This window comes from Indicator indicator, chromosome 12 (assembly GCF_027791375.1).
Source record: "Indicator indicator isolate 239-I01 chromosome 12, UM_Iind_1.1, whole genome shotgun sequence".
NCBI lineage: Eukaryota > Metazoa > Chordata > Aves > Piciformes > Indicatoridae > Indicator > Indicator indicator.
In genome coordinates this window covers 16,846,838-16,870,426 of record NC_072021.1, presented here as the reverse complement: position 1 = coordinate 16,870,426, position 23,589 = coordinate 16,846,838, and the positions used below count along the sequence as shown (strand labels likewise).

At 39.3% G+C, this 23,589-nt stretch overlaps 1 protein-coding gene across 1 annotated transcript; it reads left to right on the top strand.

The window, feature by feature from the left end:
* The first annotated feature begins 119 nt into the window (after positions 1-119).
* Positions 120-22,694, top strand: OC90 (otoconin 90). Its single transcript, XM_054385289.1, has 13 exons — positions 120-138; positions 5,024-5,089; positions 5,312-5,371; positions 5,644-5,818; positions 9,196-9,308; positions 10,734-10,862; positions 12,403-12,444; positions 13,239-13,295; positions 15,721-15,771; positions 18,627-18,773; positions 20,802-20,976; positions 21,792-21,898; positions 22,384-22,694. Exons 1-13 carry the CDS (start codon positions 120-122, stop codon positions 22,692-22,694), a joined length of 1,452 nt encoding a protein of 483 aa, XP_054241264.1.
* The last annotated feature ends 895 nt before the right edge of the window (positions 22,695-23,589 follow it).

Sequence of the window (23,589 nt, the reverse complement as noted above, 5' to 3'; positions counted from 1 at the left end):
AGTGCAAACTTCTCTACAGTGACAGGGTGAGCCTAAGAAGTCCAACACTGGGGGTTTGTAGCAGCCATCTCCATTCTAAGGTCTTGGAAAAGCCTGGGAGCTACTACCTGAGCGTGTTCATGGGGAAAGAGTTAGAAGGTATGACATAGTTATGGGTGTCTTCTCAAAGGAGCTGAGAAAGGATTAATAGTAGGTGTCTTGAATGAAAACCTTCTTGTCACAGTTTTTTAAGATCTGCTGTTCAGATTTCCCAGGAGAAAAATGAGACCTTGCTGCCCCAGCATGCAGATAAAGAAGATGGTAAATATGACTGAACCCACTGTGGACATCTGGAGTACACCACTGGTCACTGGCCTCCAACTAGACTTTGCACTGCAAACCACCACCCTCTAGGCCTCAATATGCAGCCAATTTTCAGGCCATGTCATTGGGCTCCTCCAGCTCATACATCAACAGCTTCTCTAAGGGTATCTCATGGGAGACAGTGTCAAAGGCTTTCTGAAGACAACGTAAATCACAGGGCCTTGGTAGAGCCAAGCCTTTTATTCACAAATATATTCACAATTTGTCAGACTTCACAATTTGTCACTTCTCTGTGCTAAAACTCAGTGGACTGTTTGCCTTTTTTGATGGCGTCTTTGAAGGGTAGATGCATCTGGCCCCAGCAGAAAGCACACCTTCTCGATCAGGAGAAGCCTTCCCAAAGCTCATTGGCTCAACCTTCCCCTGGATTTCACTCAGCTATGGAACACAGCCATGGTGGATAGATGAGAACAGACTTCTAAACCCTGAGGAATGCCAGTGTTTAAAGCTGTATAAATTTTCACTCGTCTTTCATCACTGAATGATGCCTCTTGCTAAGCTATTAAAGCCATATTCAGATGCCCCAGAGATTTTGTCAGTGATTAATAACAAGGAGATGATTGTTATTTAATTACAGCCAAGAGTATTAGGAAAGTTACTATACAGTGAATGCACCTGCAGAACAGACTTCTCAGTATAGATCCTTTACATGGCTGGAGCTGTGTTACTGGGATACACTGTGGGCGTAATGACTCTAAGGAATTTCATGGAAGAATTAATTAATAAATGTTGAAGTGGGTTTGATAAAGGAAGTGGTCACATGGGTGAGGTATATATCCAAGTGAGTATAAATAACTTAATACTGACTTGGTTGAAATCCATTTGTTCTTCATCCAGCTGCTTTTGAATAGTCTCCCTCAAGGTAAGCCTTTCTAGATGTACTCTGTAAAACAGGAATCAGAAAGATGGTGTAGAATAGGCTCTTTGGGATTGTGGAGTTGTAGACTAAAGTACAGGTAAAAGATTTGAGACAATGGACTGTAAACATTTACAGTTGTTGGATTTATAACCTCATGCCTTGATGAAATATTACAAGATTTTTTTATAAGAGAAATTAATGCAATATTTGACCTTAGGAGAGCGGATAATCAGTAGGTACACATTTTTAAAACTGATAAACAAGTATTCATTTATCTGACTTGTAAAAAAGTCCATGCTTGACTTAGACAATCATTTTAAATAGAGGGTAAACTGTGACTGTAGTGTGAAGCAAAGTAATAGAATGAGTTACAGACTAACTGGGCTCAATAGAAGTAACCCTAGAATGCCTCTTCATTTATACAAAGGTTTACAATATCTGCATAATTCTGCCTAATGTTTTACTTAACTCACCAGGCACACCAGGCTGCTGTATGATGTTTTCTTGTCATTGGATTAAACACAAAATGATTGTAAATCTACTGGTGTCCATGACAATGGTGTTGTACAGTGGTAAGTGACAAGGTATTTTTATGATTATTTGGAATTTGTGCTTAAATACTATTTTAAGTGTGAGCATTTGGAGGCAAATCTTTAAAATTGTGCCTTCTGTCTCAAACCTAGTTGTTCAACACCCAAATACACTGAAATAAGTTTACCTATGGAATAATTATAAATTTCCTCAGGATTTGCAGAAGCAAGAAATATTTAGTGGGCTTAACAATACAACTAAAAACTTGCAACTTCCCTTCTGCTAGCATTTGGTCATTATTTAAGTTCTTTAGACTCCAAAAAATTACCGGCTTCTACTGATCAAATGCATGTGTGTTGCCTAAATTCCCAAAACATTCAGTGCATCCTGAAATTTAACTCATGTTCAGCTAAAGCTCCTCCAAATTTTACTATGAATAGATTTTTTTTTTTTTATCTTCATGTAACTCTTTAGATTTTACTGTCGTGGGTAAAGGAGCTTCCCAGTGATGGGCAAACATTTCACATTTCTGCAGTTCTTGCACTCTGTAGGACTGTCATTAAGAGTAGCAGTGTGCAGTGAAGATAAGGACTCTAGGAAGGTCTCAGAGCATTTCTGGTCGCTCCATGGTGTTATTTCTAAAGGCAAAAGAAAGCTCAGCACCTCGGCATAGGAAAAACTCTTCACTGACCTACTTCAGCTTCACCAGTAGCTTCTTATTTAAGAGGCTGTGTGCACTTGAAATCAGTAATTAAGCAGCCTTACACAGAACATGTGGGCTAATATATATTGATCAAGCTGAAATTTGAAGACTCCTACTATGAAATAGAAACCAGTAAGAATATTAGCAATTCCCACTGCAGTGCCAGTAAATTACAAAATATCTACACCATTTGTTAATAAAAAATAAAGGGGTATTTAGTCCCCAGATGTAAAGAGGAGTATGTAGATATATAGAGAGAGAGGAAGAGAGAATCTCTATTACACTCAGAAATATTTGGATCTTAGATTTCCCACAAACCCCAAAAATCTGTGCCACAGCTTGTAGATTCTTTTCACCCAGGCCAAACACAATCTGAGCACAAAGAATTAAAATGTTACCATTTCAGAGGTTTAGAGAGGATCATTGGTTTTATAATCATGTGGGATCTGTTCTGCTATCTCTGCTCTGAGACTGAAGCAAATGCCTGTGCATGAACTGTCATCTTTTTGAGGAGCTAATGTGATTTACCCTGAATAAATCAGATAGGTTGGGAGATTTAAGGGATTGATTTTTGTAGTGCAATCTTTCACTGGCCATACAGAGAATGAGCAGGACCAACAGCATAGAAAAGACATGATAGCAAAAGAAGGAAAAAAAATTCATCCAGAAAGTATTTTCTCTCTGTTCCTCCTTCAACAATTTAAACAAAATGAAGCAATCTTGTTAGCAAACACTGGATCATTGATCTTGACTTGGAGACAATTAGAAATATCATTCACTGTAATGAAAGGATTAGCAGAGCCAAAGATTTGCCAAGCTACTGACCCTGTGGCAGAGATTTTTTCTCCAGGGATGCTTCAAACACTTATGTGTTAATTGGTGTGTGCAAATTAAGTCTGCTGGGAAGAACTAAGGGCAAGTGAAGGATACTGGAGCAATCACAACCTCCAGCAGTTCTGTACTGTGGCTTTCTCTCAATGAGAGTTGCCAAAATTTTTGCTGAAAGAACTAAATGGTCAATGGCTATCCACCAGCCGACACTGGGTTTGAGCCATAGTGTTATGCAGGGTGAAGTACTGGCTCTAGATGCACTTGGTAGAACATGGCTTGGGAGAAGGAGGCTTTAGGCCAGAAAACAGGCAGTTTTCCTTTAGCAAGCATGTATAGTATTCACTGCTATTTATTTTGCAAGACTCACCGATATTTCACTTGAATTTGAGTTCCTCATGGCTGGTCAAGCTTTCAACAGACTTGTTCCAGTTCTCCTAAAAGTCCAGCCTTTGTTTGGAGACCTTTTCTCCTTTGTGGAAAACAGGCACTTCCCCTTGGACCCACTGCAGTGAAGGACACGTCTGATGAATTGCTGTTCACCTAAAACTTTTTCACTGTGACCAAGACTTTCAAGAAAAAAGTAATAAAAGAGGAAGTAGCTCTTCCTGTCTCACTCAATTCCACGTCCATATCTGCCACAAAACTTGAAAAATGACTTGCTGGAGGCATATAACTGTTACCATGAACATCTTGTTCTCTTCACAAAAGTTGTAGACATTCTGAGAAGGCCGTTATATACAATCTAAAAAAAAAAAGGAAGTACTATTTTTTCCTAATCCTTTGCTAAGCCTTCCATCTAAAAAACTGCACTACTCTCCTTTACTAAATATTTATCTATATTTATATATAACCACTAACTATGCCATGAATTTAATATTACTTTTTTTCCCCTCCGGTTTTTTATATTCTTGAGATAATAAATACCCATGCCTTCTTGTAGTTAAATAAAAAGGTTAAGTTTAAATAATTACCAAGTAAAACATTCCCTCTGAAAATAAGGATCAAAAAAATGGGAATGGAGACAACAGATTTTACCCTAATTCAAGGTGTGGTGAACAACAAAAACAAAAAGTCTGTAAAATCTACCACAGTAACTTCAAAAGGAGAAAGAGGTTCTTAACAGAAGAAAGAAATAGTGATAGGAAAAGAAGTTAAAAGGCAATAGGTAATAAGGATTCAGAAAACTAAACCTGTTGACATCAAGTCAGCGAAAAGCACAAGGTTACAGAGCAGAAAAATCTGGGACAATGCAAGCAGTTGTGCAACTAAACCAGTTCTGCTGATTTACTCGCATGAGAGCTACTGTTCAGAAGAGCACAGGAATATATAGGGTAGCACATCCTCAGTAGCAATCCCTGTTTAACAGAAGGCTGGTTTTAAAGCTGATGTCAACGTGACTTATCAGTATGATTCTGGGCTTTCCTGGGTGCAGATGGAGCTGGGCAAGTGTTTCATGGCTTTGATAAATCAGCTTGCTGGTGTAGGAAGGTATTAAAAATGCCTGCAGTGTGTGCATCATAATGAAGTGTATATTGCTGTGTTGCTGGGTTCAGTTGGTTGGAGTTTTTTGGTTGGTTGGTTTGGTTTGTTTGTGGTTGGTTGGTTTGCTTGTTTTCTGGTGGGTTGGTTGGTTGGGGTTTTTTTTTTGTTGTTGTTGTTGTTTTGGTTGGTTGGTCTGAGTTTTAATTTTATTTTTTTTTAATCTTTTTTCTTCTTAAATTTGCTTGCTGAGGTAGGTGGCCAAAAATTGGAGCCGCCAGCATTCCTGCCAGAGCTTCTTGACACACCTGAAAGAATCTTAAGTAAGAATGGTTTAAGTTTTACTTTCTGCAGTAGCTGCAAGGCAGTGGGGAGTCACTCACACCCCAGAAGCATTGTGGGGAAGTGTGCTGTTAGCACGTAGCTACAAACTCTTATATCAAAGTGGTTTAACAAATGAAGCAAGACCAGGGGCAGTCTGGGGACAGTTCTTGTCACTTACTTCTTTAAAAAGACGTGTGGTTTATTTATTTTTTTTCATTTAGACAATGCCACATTCTTCAACGGAGTCTTTCAAAATGTGGAAAGTGTTGCATTATTTTTTGGTAAGTACATGTTCCAATTGTTCTTGGGCACTGAACAGAAAGCCTGTGGACTTTCCTTTTAAATATACTGAAAAGGCACAGGGATTTTTTGAGACTGGATTTCCCCAAAGATTGTTACAACACAAAATGCTGCTGAATGCTAAGCATTGCTCAATATCCCTGTGTTACTGCCTTGTTTAGAGTCTGCATTAGCACAAGCATCACCCATATGTGACCCACACCTGCCTCACCTCCGTTATTTACCACGTACTTTGTTGCTATTCTCTTTCCAGACTGCCTGGGTTCTCACTTCACCTGGTTACAGTCCATCTTCACTAACTTCCCTGCCCTGCTCAACTTTGTGAACAAAATGAAGTGTGTTACTGGGTTTTGTCCCAGGGATTTTGAGGACTATGGTTGCTCTTGCCGCTTTGAGATGGAGGGACTGCCCGTGGATGAAGCTGATGAGTAAGTACCATGAGGTGTTCTCCTCTGACCCCACTGGCTGTCAATGCCCTCATGCTCTGATGACCTGAAGCACAACGCTTGCCCAAACGATTTAAAGACAATTGTAAAAAACTAGAAAAATTCTTCAGAGTAAATCCTACATGATTCATCTCTGTTTAATCTAATCATTACTCACTTGCAACCTAAATATCTGATATAATCTACCAAAGATAATTTTGACTCTGATTTATCAGCCCTGTTATGTGCCATCCCTACCTGACGGTGAGCACTGTCATTTTGCTGAGCCAAAACCCTGTCTTGGAAACAGATGTAGCTGAGATGGTCATAATCTACAGGGTGTGATGATCCATTTGCTTCTTTTTTCTCATAGCTCAGAGTCTCTATTTTCACACACTTTGAAGTGAAGAGATACTCCCATCCTACAGCTGGTTTAAAGTGGTTACAAATAGTGGTCATTGATGTAACAGGTTAAATACATACCCATCTCCTTGACACATGCTACTCAGAGGTATCTAAATTCTGAACAGCCCTTAGTTAACATTTCTTTGTACTATGGAATTTTCTCTCACACTTAAGTCAGTGCCAGAAACTGGAGGGCTGTTAATAGGGGGAGGGGGGTGAGCATTAATCTGAGGAATTGATTGGGTTTACAATCTTCCAAAAGTGTTAGCATTGGGAGCTGTGCAATACACCAGCAATGTAAGCTCATAGTGGACTGCAATGAAAATGTTGGCATTTGAGTGGGATTTAAGTATCAACAAAATCAGGTTACAGCTAAGTATGACTTCAAGTGGCAGTTAGGAGGTTAAGCAGATCTTGCCCTGAGTACCTTTGCACATGCAGAGACTTTAAGACCCTGGGGCTTCCAGGCACAGAGAAGAACAATGACTTTTCCCAGAAACAAACTCATCCAAACTCCACTCTGTGCTTTGGAGGGATACTGCCCCAGAACCTGAGCAGGCTAGTAGACAAAAATGTAATCTCAGGCCAGGACAATCAAATGATTGTTCACTTGTAACAATAGGAGGTGTGAAAAGAAATTTTAAGAGAATAAAGTTCCATCCACATCTAAATAGCAAAAAGGGTTTTCTACAGTGTAAAGTAATTCATTAGTACCCTGAGTGAAGATGGCAATGGCTCAGAAGGGACTAATGTCTATAGTTAGATGGAAATTAATCCATCCACTTTCCAGCATGCAATGGCTGGGAAAATGAAGCTCTAACCTTACTAATGGGAAAAAACAACCATGGGACTTCTTATGAAAGGTTTTGTGAACAATCATGATGACATGCTGAAATGAGAGCTCAAGTTAGTTCAGTGGATTGATACCTGAAGAGCTGAGCACCTGGTCTTATTCTTCATCTAGTTTCATTTTAATGCAGAATAGCATAAATACAGAAACAGCAGAAAGTTCCACCAGCAATTTTGTCCTGTGAAACATCCAGAGTCCCTTTGTGTTGACAAATTGGTAAGTAGTCCTGGAGTGATAGCTCCTGAGCAGAGCATGCACTTAGCAGTAAGTGGAGACTGATCATTGTTTTGCAATTGACACAGATATGTTCTTGGTTCAAGAGAGTCCCCTCCAAACAGGTGGGGTTTTGTTGCTGCCATTTCTGTTCCTTAAAAAAGGGCTGAACACCTCACTACAGGTTTTAAGGCACTGGAAAATGTTTATGCCTGTAAGCCCAATCTTTTCCCATTTGCCTGAGTACCTAATTGTCACACTTAAATGAGGAGCCAAGTCTACCTCCATATTTCACAGGGGAAAAGAAGTATGCCCAGAGGACAATCCATGTTTTACAATCTCTTGCTTGTGACAGTTCAGTAAATGTTGATGTAGTTGTGAGGCACTCAGCAAACAAGAACTGCAGGGAGTTTGTATAGATTTACTATGCAGTTAGAGGAGCTTTCAGGTGCTGACACCTCACTGGTCCTCAGAAAAAGACAGAAGTTAGTCTCAAAACAATTCTTCAGATATGTTTAAAACTTAGCTTCTGATGGAGCTCATGTCTGAAACCAGACAGAGTAGTGTTTGTGGTGCAGAGGAACTATCAAGGCCTCTCTGCTGAATGCTATTTGCCCTCACCTTTATTTAATACATTTATGCATTCTGCTAGAGCAGGTTGCAGCAGGGAGCAAAACTGCTACTGATTAGCAGAGACACTGAAGTGCAAACTGGGCTTTGAGACTTCATCAGCTGAGATAACAATGTTCATGAGCTCTGATTCACTGCTAGCAACCCAAGCAAACTTTAAAAAGTCTGATCACAGTTAGGACTTGGACTGTGTCACTGGTTGTGAGGACAAATTAAATATTGTAATAGTTTTTTATTAATACAGTAAGTGATTAAATATTAAATGCTTCCTAAATAGAGGAAGTGAGGAAGTTAATGTGTAGCCTGGAAGACAGCCTGCAAGGGGCAGATGTTTGCTCCCTGCTGTGGTCAGTAAAGGAGTACATCTCCACACTGGTGAGTTCATGGGCTCATGCAGGGCCGTGGATGATGTACAATAACATATTCACTGTGTCTTTAGCAAAAGACCCCCACGAGCTGAATTAAAGTTTAACTCCTTTCATTGTGATCACAAGTTAACCCTTCCTTTAAGTGTCAATGTCGTCTTTTACATTCAGCAAGGTCAAGACCAATGGCAATTCAATAAGAGAGCCACGTTCTGAGTCCACATCTCTGAAATGAGGATTTTTCAACCTAAATCTAACAGCAAGACCCTGCTTTATTTATGTACCAATCATATATGGGGCAAATGATGCCTGAGTGTTTTCCTGGTGTTGCATTTATAGCTGATGTTAGTGAAGATAGATGCTTCTATAATATAGAAGTAGATAGTTTGCCTGTTCAAAAATAGCTGAAAAGGATTTATGGGGAGCTTGTTGTTATAGCTCACTTTTCATTGCTATTCATAGTTGAAGTGCCTTTGTTGTTTGGTGGTAGGAGAAATCTGCTTTACTCCAGTGTGAGTAAAGTATTTCCCCTTGTGATGGCTATACGGTGGGTTTTGATTCCAATTGTTCTACAGAAGAGAAAGAAACAGAGGATAATATTACATGTATTTACATAATCTCAATGAGACAAGGAATTCACAAAACATTGCAGAGACTTTAACACTCCATGAACACCAGCCTCTGTGTAGTTCTCCAGATCTGCAAAGAGAAAGGTTTTGGAAGAGCTGGAGCCAAGATTTATAGAGCTGAGTTTTAAGAATTCAGTTTCTGCAAAAAAAGTAAATATGATCTCCCACAGCATGCAGACCTCTTTTGATATTTTTTGCATTCTTATGTGAGAAGGACATGAAAGAATTGCAGTCTGATCTTGAATTGAAACAAAATTGTGTGATCTTTGTGTTATTTCATGTTTGAAGCTGCTGTTTCCAGCACCGAAAATGCTATGAGGAAGCAGTGGAGATGGAGTGCACATGGGATCCATCGAAGATTTCTACAGATGTCAGCTGCTCTACTGAAAACTTGACCTGTGGTAAGAAAGATATTAACCTGTGGTAAAAAAGATTAATCTGTGGTAAAATTAACTTGTCACATGAGCATAATGCTGCAGCTTTGCCATAACCAAGAAGTTCTTTATGGTCTATTGACCAGAAGCCATATATAAATTAAGCAGAAACAACCCCCATGTATGGATTTTTAAGGGCTTAAATTTTCTGCTCAGGGCTGAATGGAAATAGGAATACACAGAAGTACAAAGTCCAGCTAGGTAAGAAAACTGAAGACAAATAACTAGAAACTTACCAGGGCTTCTTTAATGGGCAGTTTCTGGCTGAGGTTTCCCTCACTTTGCAGGACCACTAAAGCATTCTGGAGGTATCTCCACACTTCAAAAATGCAGTGGATGCTGGTGAAAGGTCTGAAGTACGCTTCCCTTCTGAAGTTTCAAGGCCCAGTATTCATATATCATGTTTGCTCACAGCATCATAGACACTCCTCAGATACAGCAATATCACCAGCGAGCACAGAAACCATGCTCTTGTAACAGGAGCTACTCCATGCAGAACTAGTACAGTCCTGGCAAGTGTGGACAGCAGTTATTTAACACCTAATCAATTCTAACAGAATTTTTCAGTAAATATTGATAAGCAGAAAAGACTACATACTGCAATGTGATTTGAGGATACCGGCAAAGATGAGCAGCATCCACAAACCAGTACCATTACCACTTGTAAAGCAACAATCCAATCCAGTTTCCTTTTCTTGTTTCTGATTAAACCATTTTTGCTATTTAGGCCAACAAATAAAATTCCAAGAGCACTTAAATATGAATAGTACTTTTCCCAGCTTTTTCCATACTTCATAATTGGAAAATATTTTGCTCAAAATAAAAAAGAAAAAGAAAAAAAGAAAGAAATAGTCCCCCTCAAACCCCTGAAACATAAGTGTGACAGCTGTGAAAGGTCAATGTTGTGTTTTGAAACCCTGAAAGGTAGAAGGTTTAGAAGTGGGAAAATAGTATTTCCTGGGAAACTATTTCATATCTTTCATAAAGAGCAAAACACAACTCACATAAAAGGCTTGGCTTGTGGACTGTGACTTCTTGAGGTTACAAGGAATATTTAAATGAAGTTTGTGAAATGTCAAATCTGATATCAACTGGATTAAATTTTCTATGGATAAACTAGAGGCAGCAAAGCACTGCTCTGTTGGCCTCACTGCTCCGCAGGATGAATTGGCACAGACAAGAAGTCTGCTGCCAGCAGTGCCAGGCTGCATTGGATGATGTTTTGAAAACAAGCTGTTGAACTACGAAATTATACTGTGTTTAACCTGAAGAAGCACAATGTAAATAGGTTTCCACTAATTAATACAGACACAAACAGTACAGGGAGGAAGAAGCAGGATGTGGAAAAGATATTTCAATAGTACTTTGTTTGGATTTTTATTTTATTTCCAGAGTTTGGGGATCCCTGTGAACAGTTCCTTTGCAACTGTGACAAAGATGCCATTGAGTGCTTTGTGAACACACATATTAACTCTTCCTTGAATGGGCTGGATGTCTCCTTCTGTCTATCTCTGGTTACAGGTAATAATGAGGATCTGATTGATTGCCTCTCCTGCCAGTTTCAATGCTGGCATCAAATCTGCCCCAACAAAAATGAAGCGGTAGCACAGGATACTTTCCTGTGCTAAATCAGGCAGTCTGTCCTATTCTCTGTTTCTTGTGACTTTTCCATTTACTTAAGTGAATACTGAGATAGAAGAACAGAGTGGACTAATTGCCATCCTGGAGCAAGTCCAGAAGAGGTTACTGAGGTGGTGAGGGGGCTGAAGCACTTGATGAAAGAGGAGACACGGGGAGATCTGTTTACTGTCCTTATTACCTAGTGGAATGTATAGAGCAGATTGGGCTAGACCCTTCCTGGAGGTGCACAAGGGCAGGACAAGAGGAAGAAGACAAAACTGCAATAGGGAATTTGCAATTAGATATGAAGGCTCCCTTTTGTTTGTTTGTTTGTTTCCAGGAGGCTACTGCCAATCCTGTGAGGCTCTTGCCAGCCTGGATCCATGGGTGATACCTGGGGTGGTTAGAGACCCACCAAGGTTACTAGCAGGAATGCCAAATACTGCTAGCTCAATTTGCCTTTAAATCATGCAAAAACTACCTGCAAAGTCAAAAAAACAGGCCTCCTCTGCTACTTGGTTTCCACCTTAGAAGGAATATCCTTTCTAAAGATGAAGGGAGTATTTACCTCCATTGTCACACACTAATCTGTGCTCTGGAGCTGAAGTTACAGCCTTACAAAACTGAATACCTGTCCTGCGGGAACAGTGCAGGATTAAAAACTTAATTCATATGGATTGCAATCAGAGCATGGCAGGGGGAGGACCCTCTAACTCCCAAGCTGAGAGAGATGTGAAAAAGTGATGCTGGTTTTGTAATCCTTTAGCTCATATTCAAACCCCACAGTGGTAGAGACATACACATCTCTATCACCCTCTGGATGTGTGCATCTCTTCATGAATAGGTCAAGACAGAAGAAAAAGCCACAGGAAAGTTTGCATCAAAGCCAGAAAATTGTTTCATGTAGCCCAGTAAGCTTTCACTGGGATCAGATGGCTCTAATACAAAGTATGGCAGTTCCAACACATCACAAATAAAGGGGAAATTGTGAGGTGCTAACAGGAAAATCATGCTGGTTTTACCACTGCTGAGTAAGACAGATTCAAGTTTAGCTCACTGAATAGCTCCACTAATTTTAGGCTTCTGATTATATTTCCTAATGGGAAACAAAAAATCTTTTGAATGAACCATTTTCTATTTAGTGTTCACTCATGCTATTACCCTTCTGTGTAGCTGTTCTGCCAGGTTCAGGCTTCAGGAAAAAAACAAAAAACAAAAAAACAAAGAGAAAAATAATCATCCTATCTGACAAACTTCCAGGAAAAGGATTTCAGTAGATTATTACAGAGAAAAAAACCTGAATGCAATGGGGATCAATTTGCCTAAATATTTGCTTCAAGAGGAATAAACACAATGAACTCCTGATTTATACTGTTCAGATTAAAGAGTGACAAACTCCCTTCTAACACTTCAGTCTATGAGAGAACCTTCTCCTTTTCAGAAACCAGCAGCAATAGAGTGATGACAACACTTCACATGGAGGGTATGTCCTTATCTCTGTAGTTCTTTGACTGGAATATAATAATTGAGATAAACTTATACTCAGAAAAATTAGTATTTTGGAATCTTTGACAAATTTTAGCAAGACGTCAAAATATGTAAGAAAAAAAAAAAAAGCCTAACAAACTAAAGCATCATTTTTGTGACAAGCTTTTACAAAGGTGCACAACAAAATTTCAACCAAATGGCTCTTTTCTGAGAAGGAATCCTAAAAAGAACTCTCAATGTCATTTAAAAATAGTATAAGAAACATATTAAAAGCAACTTTAAAATATTTTCCGATGGATCCTTTTCTGTTGCATGCACATTTAAGGCTCTGCTTCAACAAGGTCCTGAGCCAACTGCTTGGACTTAATCATTTGAGCTTTCTGTTTAAAGGTTTAATTCTTTTCATATCTTCACTATAAGCCACATATTAAAGTATCTACTAAAATGACAGTTTAAAGAATGCTGATTTCTAGACAGTTTCTCTTGAGTTTGACACTTAATTTGACTCAGGGATTTAAAAAAAAAAATGTACTGTACACTGCTGAGTAGAATTTAGTATAAGCAAATTGCTATCAAGGCAGGATTTTAATAGTTATGCAATTGACAATAATTAGGCTTGTATTTGCTATATTTATATCATATAATAACTGTGCAAAAAGCACAACGGTATTAATATTGAGAAACAAGCTCCATTTTGATGGCCTCTGATCCTGTTATGTTGAGATCAAGTGCTCTAATGAGCATCCTACGGCATGACTCTCTGGACTAAGAATGCTTTTACATTTACAGACCTCCTTCATCCTCGGACTGACAAAACAGAGGCTGTGACTGCATCCCTGGAAGAAGGTTTGTAATTAGAGTGCAAGAAGCTCTCAAAAGCTCAAAGACTGAAACACAAGAATAAGTTTGCTTTCTTTATGCCCTGATATAAAAGTAGATTATAATGATCTGGTGATCGAATTCAAGACTGAATGAGAAGCTGATATTTTCCAGTGTATACACATGACACAGCCACTGTCTACAGTAAGTTTCTCAGAATGGGTATTTTACAACTGTGGCAGTTTAGGCTGGGTGCCCCCTGCCACTGCTGCATGAGATACACCTGTGGTGTCCTGGGTGCCCACCCACAGAGGTGGACACAAGAAACAATGTATTTCTACCCATAAATCCTGCACCCTATAAGGCCATCTGCAAAGTCATTCTTTTCCTCTTTCTTCCCTCTCTGCTCCCACGGGAGATGTCCTCTCTTATCGGGTAATGCCGGGGGAGTATCCTCAAGGCCTCTTAGGCCTGTCTAGGCCTAATGCCAGGAGGAGAATGGAGGGGGGGGGGGCAGTCTCAAACCTGGCCAGCCTGAGACTTGCCTAGCAGCGGGAGGGGGAAGAGAGAGCCCTGGGGGGTTTGGGTTTACCCTCAGGTGGGAAGAAGGGAAGGATTGGGAAGCCTCTGGGAATTCTGTGAGGGGTTCTGTACGCTTTGGGATACTCTTTGTCACTATGCTTTGTGGTTTGTAGTTCTCTGTAGCTTCACCAATTGCTTTTTCCATTTAAACTTTCCATCACTCTCCAATCCGTTTGTGTGAGTCTCATTCTTTTGTCCCTTTCGGGGCAAGAGACGATCTGTCTGGCCCCAAACCAGCACAACAACAAACCCTGTTTTCATCCACACAGACCGTTTTCCCCTGGAAACACAGGGTGCAGCAGGTGAGCTGTTTGACAGAAACATGCTGTGTGAGTGTCAGCCACTGGACCCACAGCCAACTGCATATTTTCTGTCTTTAAAAAGACATTTAATTATACAAGAACAAGCAGTAGCATGAGGAAAAATTCAGCATGGCTTATGGAGAATGAGCCAGTAGTTCTGTGGTTTATTTACTTGTCATGTAGAGGTCCAGGCTGAAGACCATCTTATTGGTGTCTCTTGGGTGAGTTCCTAAACCATGAGACCAAGTGGTTCTTTTAACAATCTTAATATTTTTCTGCTACAATCAACAGCTATCATAATCAGGAATGGATGCTTGCAGGAATATGAGCAGTTGCCCTAAGCATGAATCTGGAAAAATGAGAAAAATCATGGATTTTTTTTGTCTTTTTGGAAAAATGAGAAAAAAACATGGATTTGTTTTGTCTTCTTTTTATGTTTGTATCTTCTCTTTATTATTATTATTATTATTACTATTATTAAGAAAAAATGCTTCAGACTTTAACAGGCTTTTTAAAAATTATTTTTTCAATTTATTCAATTTTTAAGAAGTGCACAAGGGTACCTACCTGAAAAGGCTTTGTGCCAAGTGTAAGTGCTGGCAGTTCCTTCGTACCTATTATCAAGGTGGGGGTTTTAGCAGACATTTTTTGTTGTTGCCTAACAACAGCTCAAATATTGGTTCATGTTGCTGCTTCTGGGAGGCTTGGTAACAGAAAACTGAGAACTCCTGGAGGAGTGAGTGCACTTGCAATTGCACATCTGTATCTATCTTTTACCTCCTGCAAAAAAAAACCCAAAAACAAGTTCATGCTCTCTAAAGAGGAATGGATCATCAAAAGTCTCATTAGGAATTTTAGAAAGCTGAAAATGTATCACAGAGAGTCTTTGAAGGAAACTTTTGGAGAATCACTTACCATTTAAAAGTTGTCTCCCCATTTAAGCCCAAAGAGGCTTCAACATTGACAGCTGTGGGAAATGTATGACAACAAAGCTAAGTACTGCTCAGAAACTCCTTCAAAGGCAAAGACGTTATTCTTCACATCACAACCTCCTACCAAAATGCAAAAAGAAGCTGAGATTTTTTGATCATTTGACAGATGTGTTTATCAAAACACTGCTCACAAAAAAAATTTATCAGGTAAAGACATAAGCTAGAGGTTAGGGAAGTATTTGGCCTTATACCTGTGTATCCATATTTGACTTTCAATGCAGGTAAGGTGTTCATGTGAAATGTGGCATCTTTAGGCAGCAGTGATCTCACTGTTAGAGACCTAATCCTGTTTAGGATATTTGTCTGTCAAACAGATTTAATAAAGAATTTGAGACTTCAGTCTTATTTATGCTCCTGTTTTGTTAGTGTAAAGCACATTATTTGAATGCAGCAAGGAGATGATTGTGTCAGTATCACTTTGTCTATAGCAATCAATGCACTGCTGAGGAAACCAGACACATCTCTATACATGACATGCCTAGGTCTTCCTGCTTTACTGAAAAAAGCCACTTGACTTTTCATAAGAGTCTGTGCTGATAATTTGTTTTCTGATTTTACATTTTCTGTTTTCAACAGTGATTTCTTTTGACCTCAGTGAGATTGTCCTAGGGACTTCCAAAGATAGAGGTAAGAGTCTGATTATACTTTTGCTGACGAATCAGGCACTCTTGACTCCAGGTGAAAATGGATTTTGGTTTATGAAGCTCTGTGCTGTCACAGTTGAAAATCTGCAGCACAAGATTTCTGGGTAATCTCTCTAGTTCTTCTGCTGACTTCCACATCCTTCAGCAAAACATTTATCCCAGTTACCCTCTTTATAAAACAAGGCTAATAGTGATGGTTAAGCTTTATGATGCTCTTATAGAAAAGTCATTGCAGAAATTCATTGCAAAAATACAGCAGGTAGGTCATGAGCATGATGCCTCTGTTTTTTGTACAGTTACCATGAAGGACCACAAAGGTACAGCTCCGTCTCCCCCCGTCATCTCAGTAAAAGGTCAGTGACTCACAGCTTTCCTTTTCCTTTGACTGACATAGCAATACTTCATCTAAAAGCACCACAGTTAAGAATCCATGCACGGTGACAACAGGGCTGTCAGAGAATCAAATTTAGATCAGGGTCAGATAGCAGATACACAAACAATGAAAGCAGAGGGTGAAGCACTAGCTGTTCATTGCCTCCAGCTGCTCATTTGCACTCCTCATACAAGTATTTGTGAGAACCTCTTCACATAAGGTTTTCTGATATAATAATTGATTTTTAAATTACATTCACTGCATCTGCTGCCAGAAGAGTTCATTTTGATTTTGTCTTCTCCTTTTAAAAATAGAATTTCCCAGAATTCTTTCCTGGACTGAAACCTGTTTCAGCTTTTGCAGTTGTTAATGCTTTGAGTACAGCCACACTACTAGCTACAGCTAGAAGTGGGCAACCTTGGTAGATTCAAAAGTTTTTAGTAGTCTCTTTTATATATAAAGAATCATTCAAACAGGCTGAAATGCACCAGAAAAATGTCAAGGAATACTGAAGAGTAAAAAGTAGTAAATTTTTTATTCTGATTATACGTGGTATCCACGTCTCCCATCCCATCACAGAAATTTGGCATTGCTGTACTAAGCACTGGTCAAAATCCTTAAATGTTCTTCTCTGTTAACTTGGATGTATCAGAAAATCTGTGTGTTGTGTTGCAGATCTGCACAACTCCCAGCAGATTATTTGTAGTATCTATTCCTAGGCTAAGCACACAATTTCCTAAGCTCCAGTTTCATTTTTCCACATCAAGGAATCACTTGCATTTCAACACATCGCTGTCAAACAAAGTGGCAGAAGATGTGAACCTTGGTGTGCTATTAATATTAAAACTACTGTGTTGCTCTTTATCCCTTTTTTGCAGCCTTTCATGGGCTTCACTGTGTTCTTAGCAGTACTTTCAGTTTTTTAAATCTACTCTCTTATCCTAGGACAGGATATTTTCAACACCTAGTAAAACCAGAACATGAGAGGGGAAAAACTTAATGAATTTGCATCTAATCCAGTTAAGAAGATCAGCCAAGGAATTCAAAAGTAAAGGCTTTAAAAATATGGAAACACACATTCAAAAGTATTTGCAAACTATTTTGTTTGCGAATGCCACATTCTTCAAACTGACATTCAGAAAGAAACGAAACCATTTGATTTCCATTTGATAAGCTTTAATTTAAAAGTTAGCTTATATTAAAAAAAATAAAAAATATGTCAAGTAATCCTCAATTAAACAAAACATTCCCGATTGTGTCGGTGTGAGCTGAAATTCCCCCCCCACCGACAATAACCAGGCTAGCCCAGTCTGGAAGCAAATGAAAAGCTGTATTTACAAGCAGAGTCTAAAATCTACAATGAAATGCAATGAATATGTACAAATATACAAAATTCACGACATTCACAAATATATACAATCAACAGAAAAGCACAACCAATCTCCCTTTGCTTCCCCCCAAGGGGACCCTCCCAAAGGGGCCTCTCTCTCTCCCAGGAGCTTCCCCCCCAGACCCCCCTGGACAGAGAAGCAGAGTTAGTTAGAGCAGAAAGTTGTTAACTTAGCTGCCAAGGTCAGTGTGTTATCTTCAGCCAGAAGAGAAGAAGAAACAGCAGCCAGACAGCCCAGCAACTGCCCCCACTGCCGAACGCAGAATGTGCAGAGTGCCTACTTTGTTTTGGGTAATAGTTCTTAAACATTTCTATCTATCCAATGGAAGTATTTAGAACAATCGTTATTTTGCTTTCTTACACCAAATAGTGACTTATTTACATTCTTTCACTTTCTCTGTTCTGAACTTTGCAAGGAAAAATTAAAAAGACAGTTTCAAACCATCACACTGATCAATAACAAAGATTCAGATAATCTAAAAATAAGTACCAGTTTAGGATAAAGAATATCCTTATGGCTGTTTTAGTGTGTGTTTTTCAATCTCCACTTATTTTCCCCTTGGTATTTCCTTGCAGTTACAACATAGTAAATCCTTCAGTTGCCTAGCTCTGCATCAGTGAAATAATCTTCTTCCATTTACTAATATTGTTCTTGGTTTTGGTAAACTCATGTGAATTGGTGCCTTTTTAAAAGCAATTTATTCAGAAAATGACATCTCAGCTGCACTTCATCTCTCTGTAAGGCTGACTAACCAGCAATCCATATTATTTTCAGCAACTGACACAGCTCTTTACCTCAGTATGTAATATACAGAATTAAAAAGAATAATCAGCAGTTAAAATGGTCATAATTTAACCAGTATCATTTCTCCTGGAAGGCAAGAGATGTGAAGAAATGGCCAGTAGGGATATTTGTTGCTTTTCCAATTCTCATCTTGAATGTTTTTTTTTTCTCTGTGACCATCAATCCACACCAGTTCTGCCTGAGGATATTACTGTGACTGGTTATCGAAAATTGAAATCTTGCTGTTTATTTTCCATGCATTCTGCTTTTCTCTTTCTGCTTATTTAGAAGAGGATGGATTTATGGAAGCTGCGGTCCCAGTGGAAGAGATAACTACCTCCCCAGCCTCATTCCCAGGAGGTATTAACTCAATGCAAGTCAAAATTGTCCCCACTGAGAAGATTCTTACAGCCACATCTGCAAGGGCAAAAGAAAAAGGCAAGTAAAACCTGAATTATACCTACTCTAATTTACAGCAATCCCTTATTCCTGTTCTCAGCTATTTGAGGATTCAGCATTTCTCAGAGATACATAAAATAATACTATTTTCTCCCTAAATCAGATTACATAGAATACAGGGTGCACACCACTGTACTGGAAAAGGCAGTTCACTGTAAAACCCTGATCAAGAAAGCTCAATTATTCATTAATGAACAGTCTTCCAATGACAAAATAAACATATGTTAGAAGATTGCCACTTGATTATGGCTCAGAATATGCAATTTTGAAGACATTACTGAAAGAAGAGTTTATTCTACCTTTGTAAGTCTTATCTATGCCTATGTCATCTGCAGAAACAAGCCCTGTAAGTGGTAGCCAGAGCACAACTTCCTCTGGAATAGCTCTCAAACCAGTACTGTCTGATAGGGGACCCAAAGAGCCTGCAGGAAAAGGTAAATATTTTTTCTTTTGTCTGTTTGTTTGTTTTTTTCTAGTTATATCTAATCAAATATTCAGTTATTCTCCATTAAAAGGTAGGTTCCTATTACACATAAAACCAGTTATACTAAACCAGGTAGGCATGCACATATGTATTGGCATTTTAAAGAGCAACAGAAGTCATCATCTGGAAAAGCTTCCAACAGATTAACCTCCTTCAGCAATGTGCTATCATTAACACAAAAACTATTTATAATTGGGCTGTAAGCACATTTTTTAATGCAGTACAAGATCTAAATTGAGCTCAGTGAATGTTTGCCATTGCTTTTGTTTTTAGGCAGTATTTTAATCACATCTTTTAGTCACATTTTACAAGCAGAAGAAGCAATAAAAGGAACATCTCCTGCTCCTCACTCTGACCTCTTGCTAAAATCTTGCCTGTCAGCCTCTTTCTCATCATTTCTGATTCTGTTTCAACTCCTGCTGAGAGTTCACAGAAATCCCAAGACGTTTCAGACCTGTCTAAATCCACATTGGTGGATGGCCCACCCATCTTGTTAGGCTTCCCAACGGAGAGAAGCAGTCCCAGAACTAGAAAAGAGCAGGCATGAAGAATCATCCCAGCTTTTCATCAAACAGGAAAATTTAATTGCAACACAGCAGCTGTAGAAATTGTGCATCAGTGCATGAAGCTGGTGTTTGTTCTTACTGACTTAACATGATTGAGCAAAGACTCAAGCAGGTGTATGGGCAGAATATCCTGCTAGGGAAAGCAACCCAGGGTTGTCCCTGGAAGAAGCAGGGAGAGTCAGTTTATTGCTGCGAAAGGAAAGATGAGAAAATTCATGAAAGCAAGGAGGATGCACAGAAAACAGAAGCCTTCCTCTCTCCTACAATCCAACCATCAGCCCGTTCAAGTCCTTTTTTTTTTCCTGGCAAAGCAGCAAAAGAGGTCTCCTTAATATTTTTTTTCCCCCCCGATATGGAGCACAGTCAAATCTTACAGATAATCCCCACAGTATCAGTTTTCCTGAGTGAAGCCCCAGAGGCATTAGGGTTGGGACACAGAAATGACAAAATGTCAACAGAGAGTGACCATTCCAACAAATTGCTCCTGCATTGGGGCTAAGGGACATCATAGCTCGAATTGAGCTATCTTTCAACTGAAAGAAGTTAATATTTCCTCCAGCACACATAGTTAGTTATTGCCCAGCTATTGTTGTGCAAGCACAGGTTAGGACTCTATTTTCTGAATTAATCAAGACGGAGTCTAGAGAAATCTAGGTTTGAATATTCTAGCAGAAAAATGTAACTCGGATTACAAAGGATTGTAAGGACACTCACTGCAATCCAATTTGACTTGCATCCCTATCTTCATAGAGATCTCTCTCCCGTTTATGTATTTTCCTCCCACTTCAGCTGTCTTGTTCAGAAATCTTCTAAGAAGCATTGTTCATGGACGGGAGCAGTAATTTAGAAACAGCAAAATGTTGTCCTTAAAAGTTTCTGATGGCTCTGAAAATACATCTATGGTCCCAAGGATCCAGTGAAAACATGATGTGTCAAATTGTATTTTTTGTTTTATAGTATGTGAGCGATTAACCTTTCTTCAAGAGAGAGACAATGGAAGAGAGAAGAGGGAGCTGCCCCAGCTAGGAGAAATGCTATTCTGTTTAACTGAGAGATGCCCAGAGGACTTTGAGTCTTACGGTTGTTACTGTGGCCAAGAAGGAAGAGGTTATCCTACTGATGCTCTGGACAGGTGTGGGCTCTTCTAGAATCTGCCATTAACTGTGGCTATTATTGGGGTGCTATGGACCCACAAAGATGTTTTGGGGCCTTGTATAGCTATGTATCAGCAGTCAGGCCACATTTGGGGAAAATACTCGCAGGTCACTAAGACACATTCTATTATTGCATCCAAGTTCTAGACAGGAGTTACTAAAGAAAAGAGAACAATGGAAGTAAGTAGAGTAGAATGAAGAGAGTATCAAAAGAGATGAGGATAAGGGTTGCAATGTAACTTGGCTAACAGGTGGTTTGGAAAGTGATTTATGAAGATTTAACACATGAGGGCATATCAGGGCTGAATGGAGGACTCAGCATACAGCACATATTTGCACACAAAGGAGACTGCACATATCACATGACAAAGACTAGAAGCAAGTCAAGGCTCTGGCTATCATGATGCTGTTTTCATATTTTTCAGCCAACAGTACTTGAACACTTGAAGACACTTCTCACAGTGGATTTGGTCAGTTACAATTGTAATTACATGGTTTAAAATGAAACCACCCTCATCACCCCCACCTCCCCCAGTCCCCCCCATGGCTCCAGAAAGCTACAGCACTTTTAAACATAGGATACCAAAAGAATGTAGTTAAACTAGGAAGAGGTATAGGAGGAGAGTAGGAATAGTTTGGATTGTTTTCCTTCTGCTTTATGGAAAAGATTTTTTTATTATATGAGATCTAAATTTTCTCCAATTTAATGGCCACTGAAAACAAAGACATAAAATAATTGCAAATACGCTGTGCTACAGGAAGAGCAGATATTTGTTTCCATCTACTGCTTCAGGTGCTGCTTCTCTCATCAGTGTTGTATGGAACAAGTTAAGAAACTTGGATGTTCTGCAGAAAGAAGTTCAAGATCTGAAGTTGTTTGTTTTGATCATAAGCCAAAATGTAAGTTTGTGTTAGAGGAACTTCCTCATGTCCTGATGACAGAGCACCAACGCATTACAGACCACATGTCACCATGCCTGTGAGCTGCTTGAGCTGAGGATGGAGACAGCAAAAAATTGGCTTACAAAGACAGCAATATTTACTAACAACCTGAGAGGTAAATTTGAGATGAAGGTTATTACACCACTCTGTATGATGTGACCAGGTAAGGATGAGAAAAATTATGTTCAGATACTTTATGACAGGAGGCAGAAATCAGCTATTGTTGTCTTAACAATCACAAATTGAACTAAAGCCAGTCAGACCTTCAGCTGCCCAGCACCCTGGGGTCAGGCTTGTATTTAGATGACTAAAGGTGAATTTGGAGACTAAAATTCAAGGCAGGTTTGAAAATTTTATTTCCAAAAGCTCATCTAACCCATGGAAAATTACATATTGACTAATTGTAATGGCTTTCAAACATTAATTCTGAATTTCCTTTTAAGGTATTGGTTGGACCATATGTGAAAAGCTACTATGTGCTTGTGATAAGACAACAGCTGAATGCATGGCTTCTGCCTTCTTCAATGAAAGCCTTAAGTTTCCACACAGGCAAGAGTGCCAAGGGGAGAAAGTCTCATGTCAAAAAGATCCTTATGAGAGGCCTTCAATGGGCACAGAAATAGGCACCGAGATCTCCAGCTCTGAGGAGAGCAGTGAGGAGGAAGGTCCACTGCTGAGCGTACTAAGAAGATCAAAGAGAGAGACACTCCAAGCTGCTGGAAACCCCAGAACTGTGCAACATGGAAGCAGATAACCAACCACACCATGCACACCTGAGAAACAGCACAGAGACTTTCAGCCAGCCATTGTGTACCTTACTCTGGCTTACCACTCTGTAGGCTGCCTTATACTTTCCAGCACATAAATCATAGACTAAGTATTAAATGTTAGGCTGTGTAACTTCTTACTATAGTGAAGTCAGCACTATGGACCATCTCTTTAGAGCAGATATTGCCTTAAATAATTGCCAGTATTCTTTATAGTTTCAGTAGATTTTCTATGTAAAAACTGTTCTGATCACAGACTGACGTTTGTTCACTGTGGAGATGGTTCAGACTGGATCTTGCTGATGGTGATTAAGTATTTCAAGTTTTTAATTAAACCAATCTGCAACTACTCCAAATTCTTTTGCAGACATTTTTGTTTAATGAGCTTAGCACAATGCACTCAGAAGAAAATGAATTCCTTCTTATCTAATTTCCATTTTTAACACAGTTTCTGTTGGTCAGTCAGATCATGGCAGTAAGACACATTCCTTGCCCCAAAGCTGTGTACTACGCACAGCTATCCCCAGGTTTGCGAGCTTTCCCTTCTCTAGGCTGAACAACCTCAAATCTCTCAGCGTCTCCTCATAGTGGAGGTGCTCCAGCCCCTTCATCATCTTTGTGATGAGTCTATGATTAGTCATAGACTATAGAAAGAAGACACCTACCTTCTAAAATTTCCTAAATATACATGAAATATTAATTAAAGTCTGCAAAAATTAGGAACAGAGGAGCAAAGGAAAAATGATGACAATACAATCCTCTCAATATTAAGATATATCTCAAGTGAGTTATAAAAGGTCCTAGCTTCCTGAAAACAGAGAAGGAGTAACTAGCAACAGTGTAATACTCAGCCCCATTGGATGGCATCACTGTTTGAAGAAC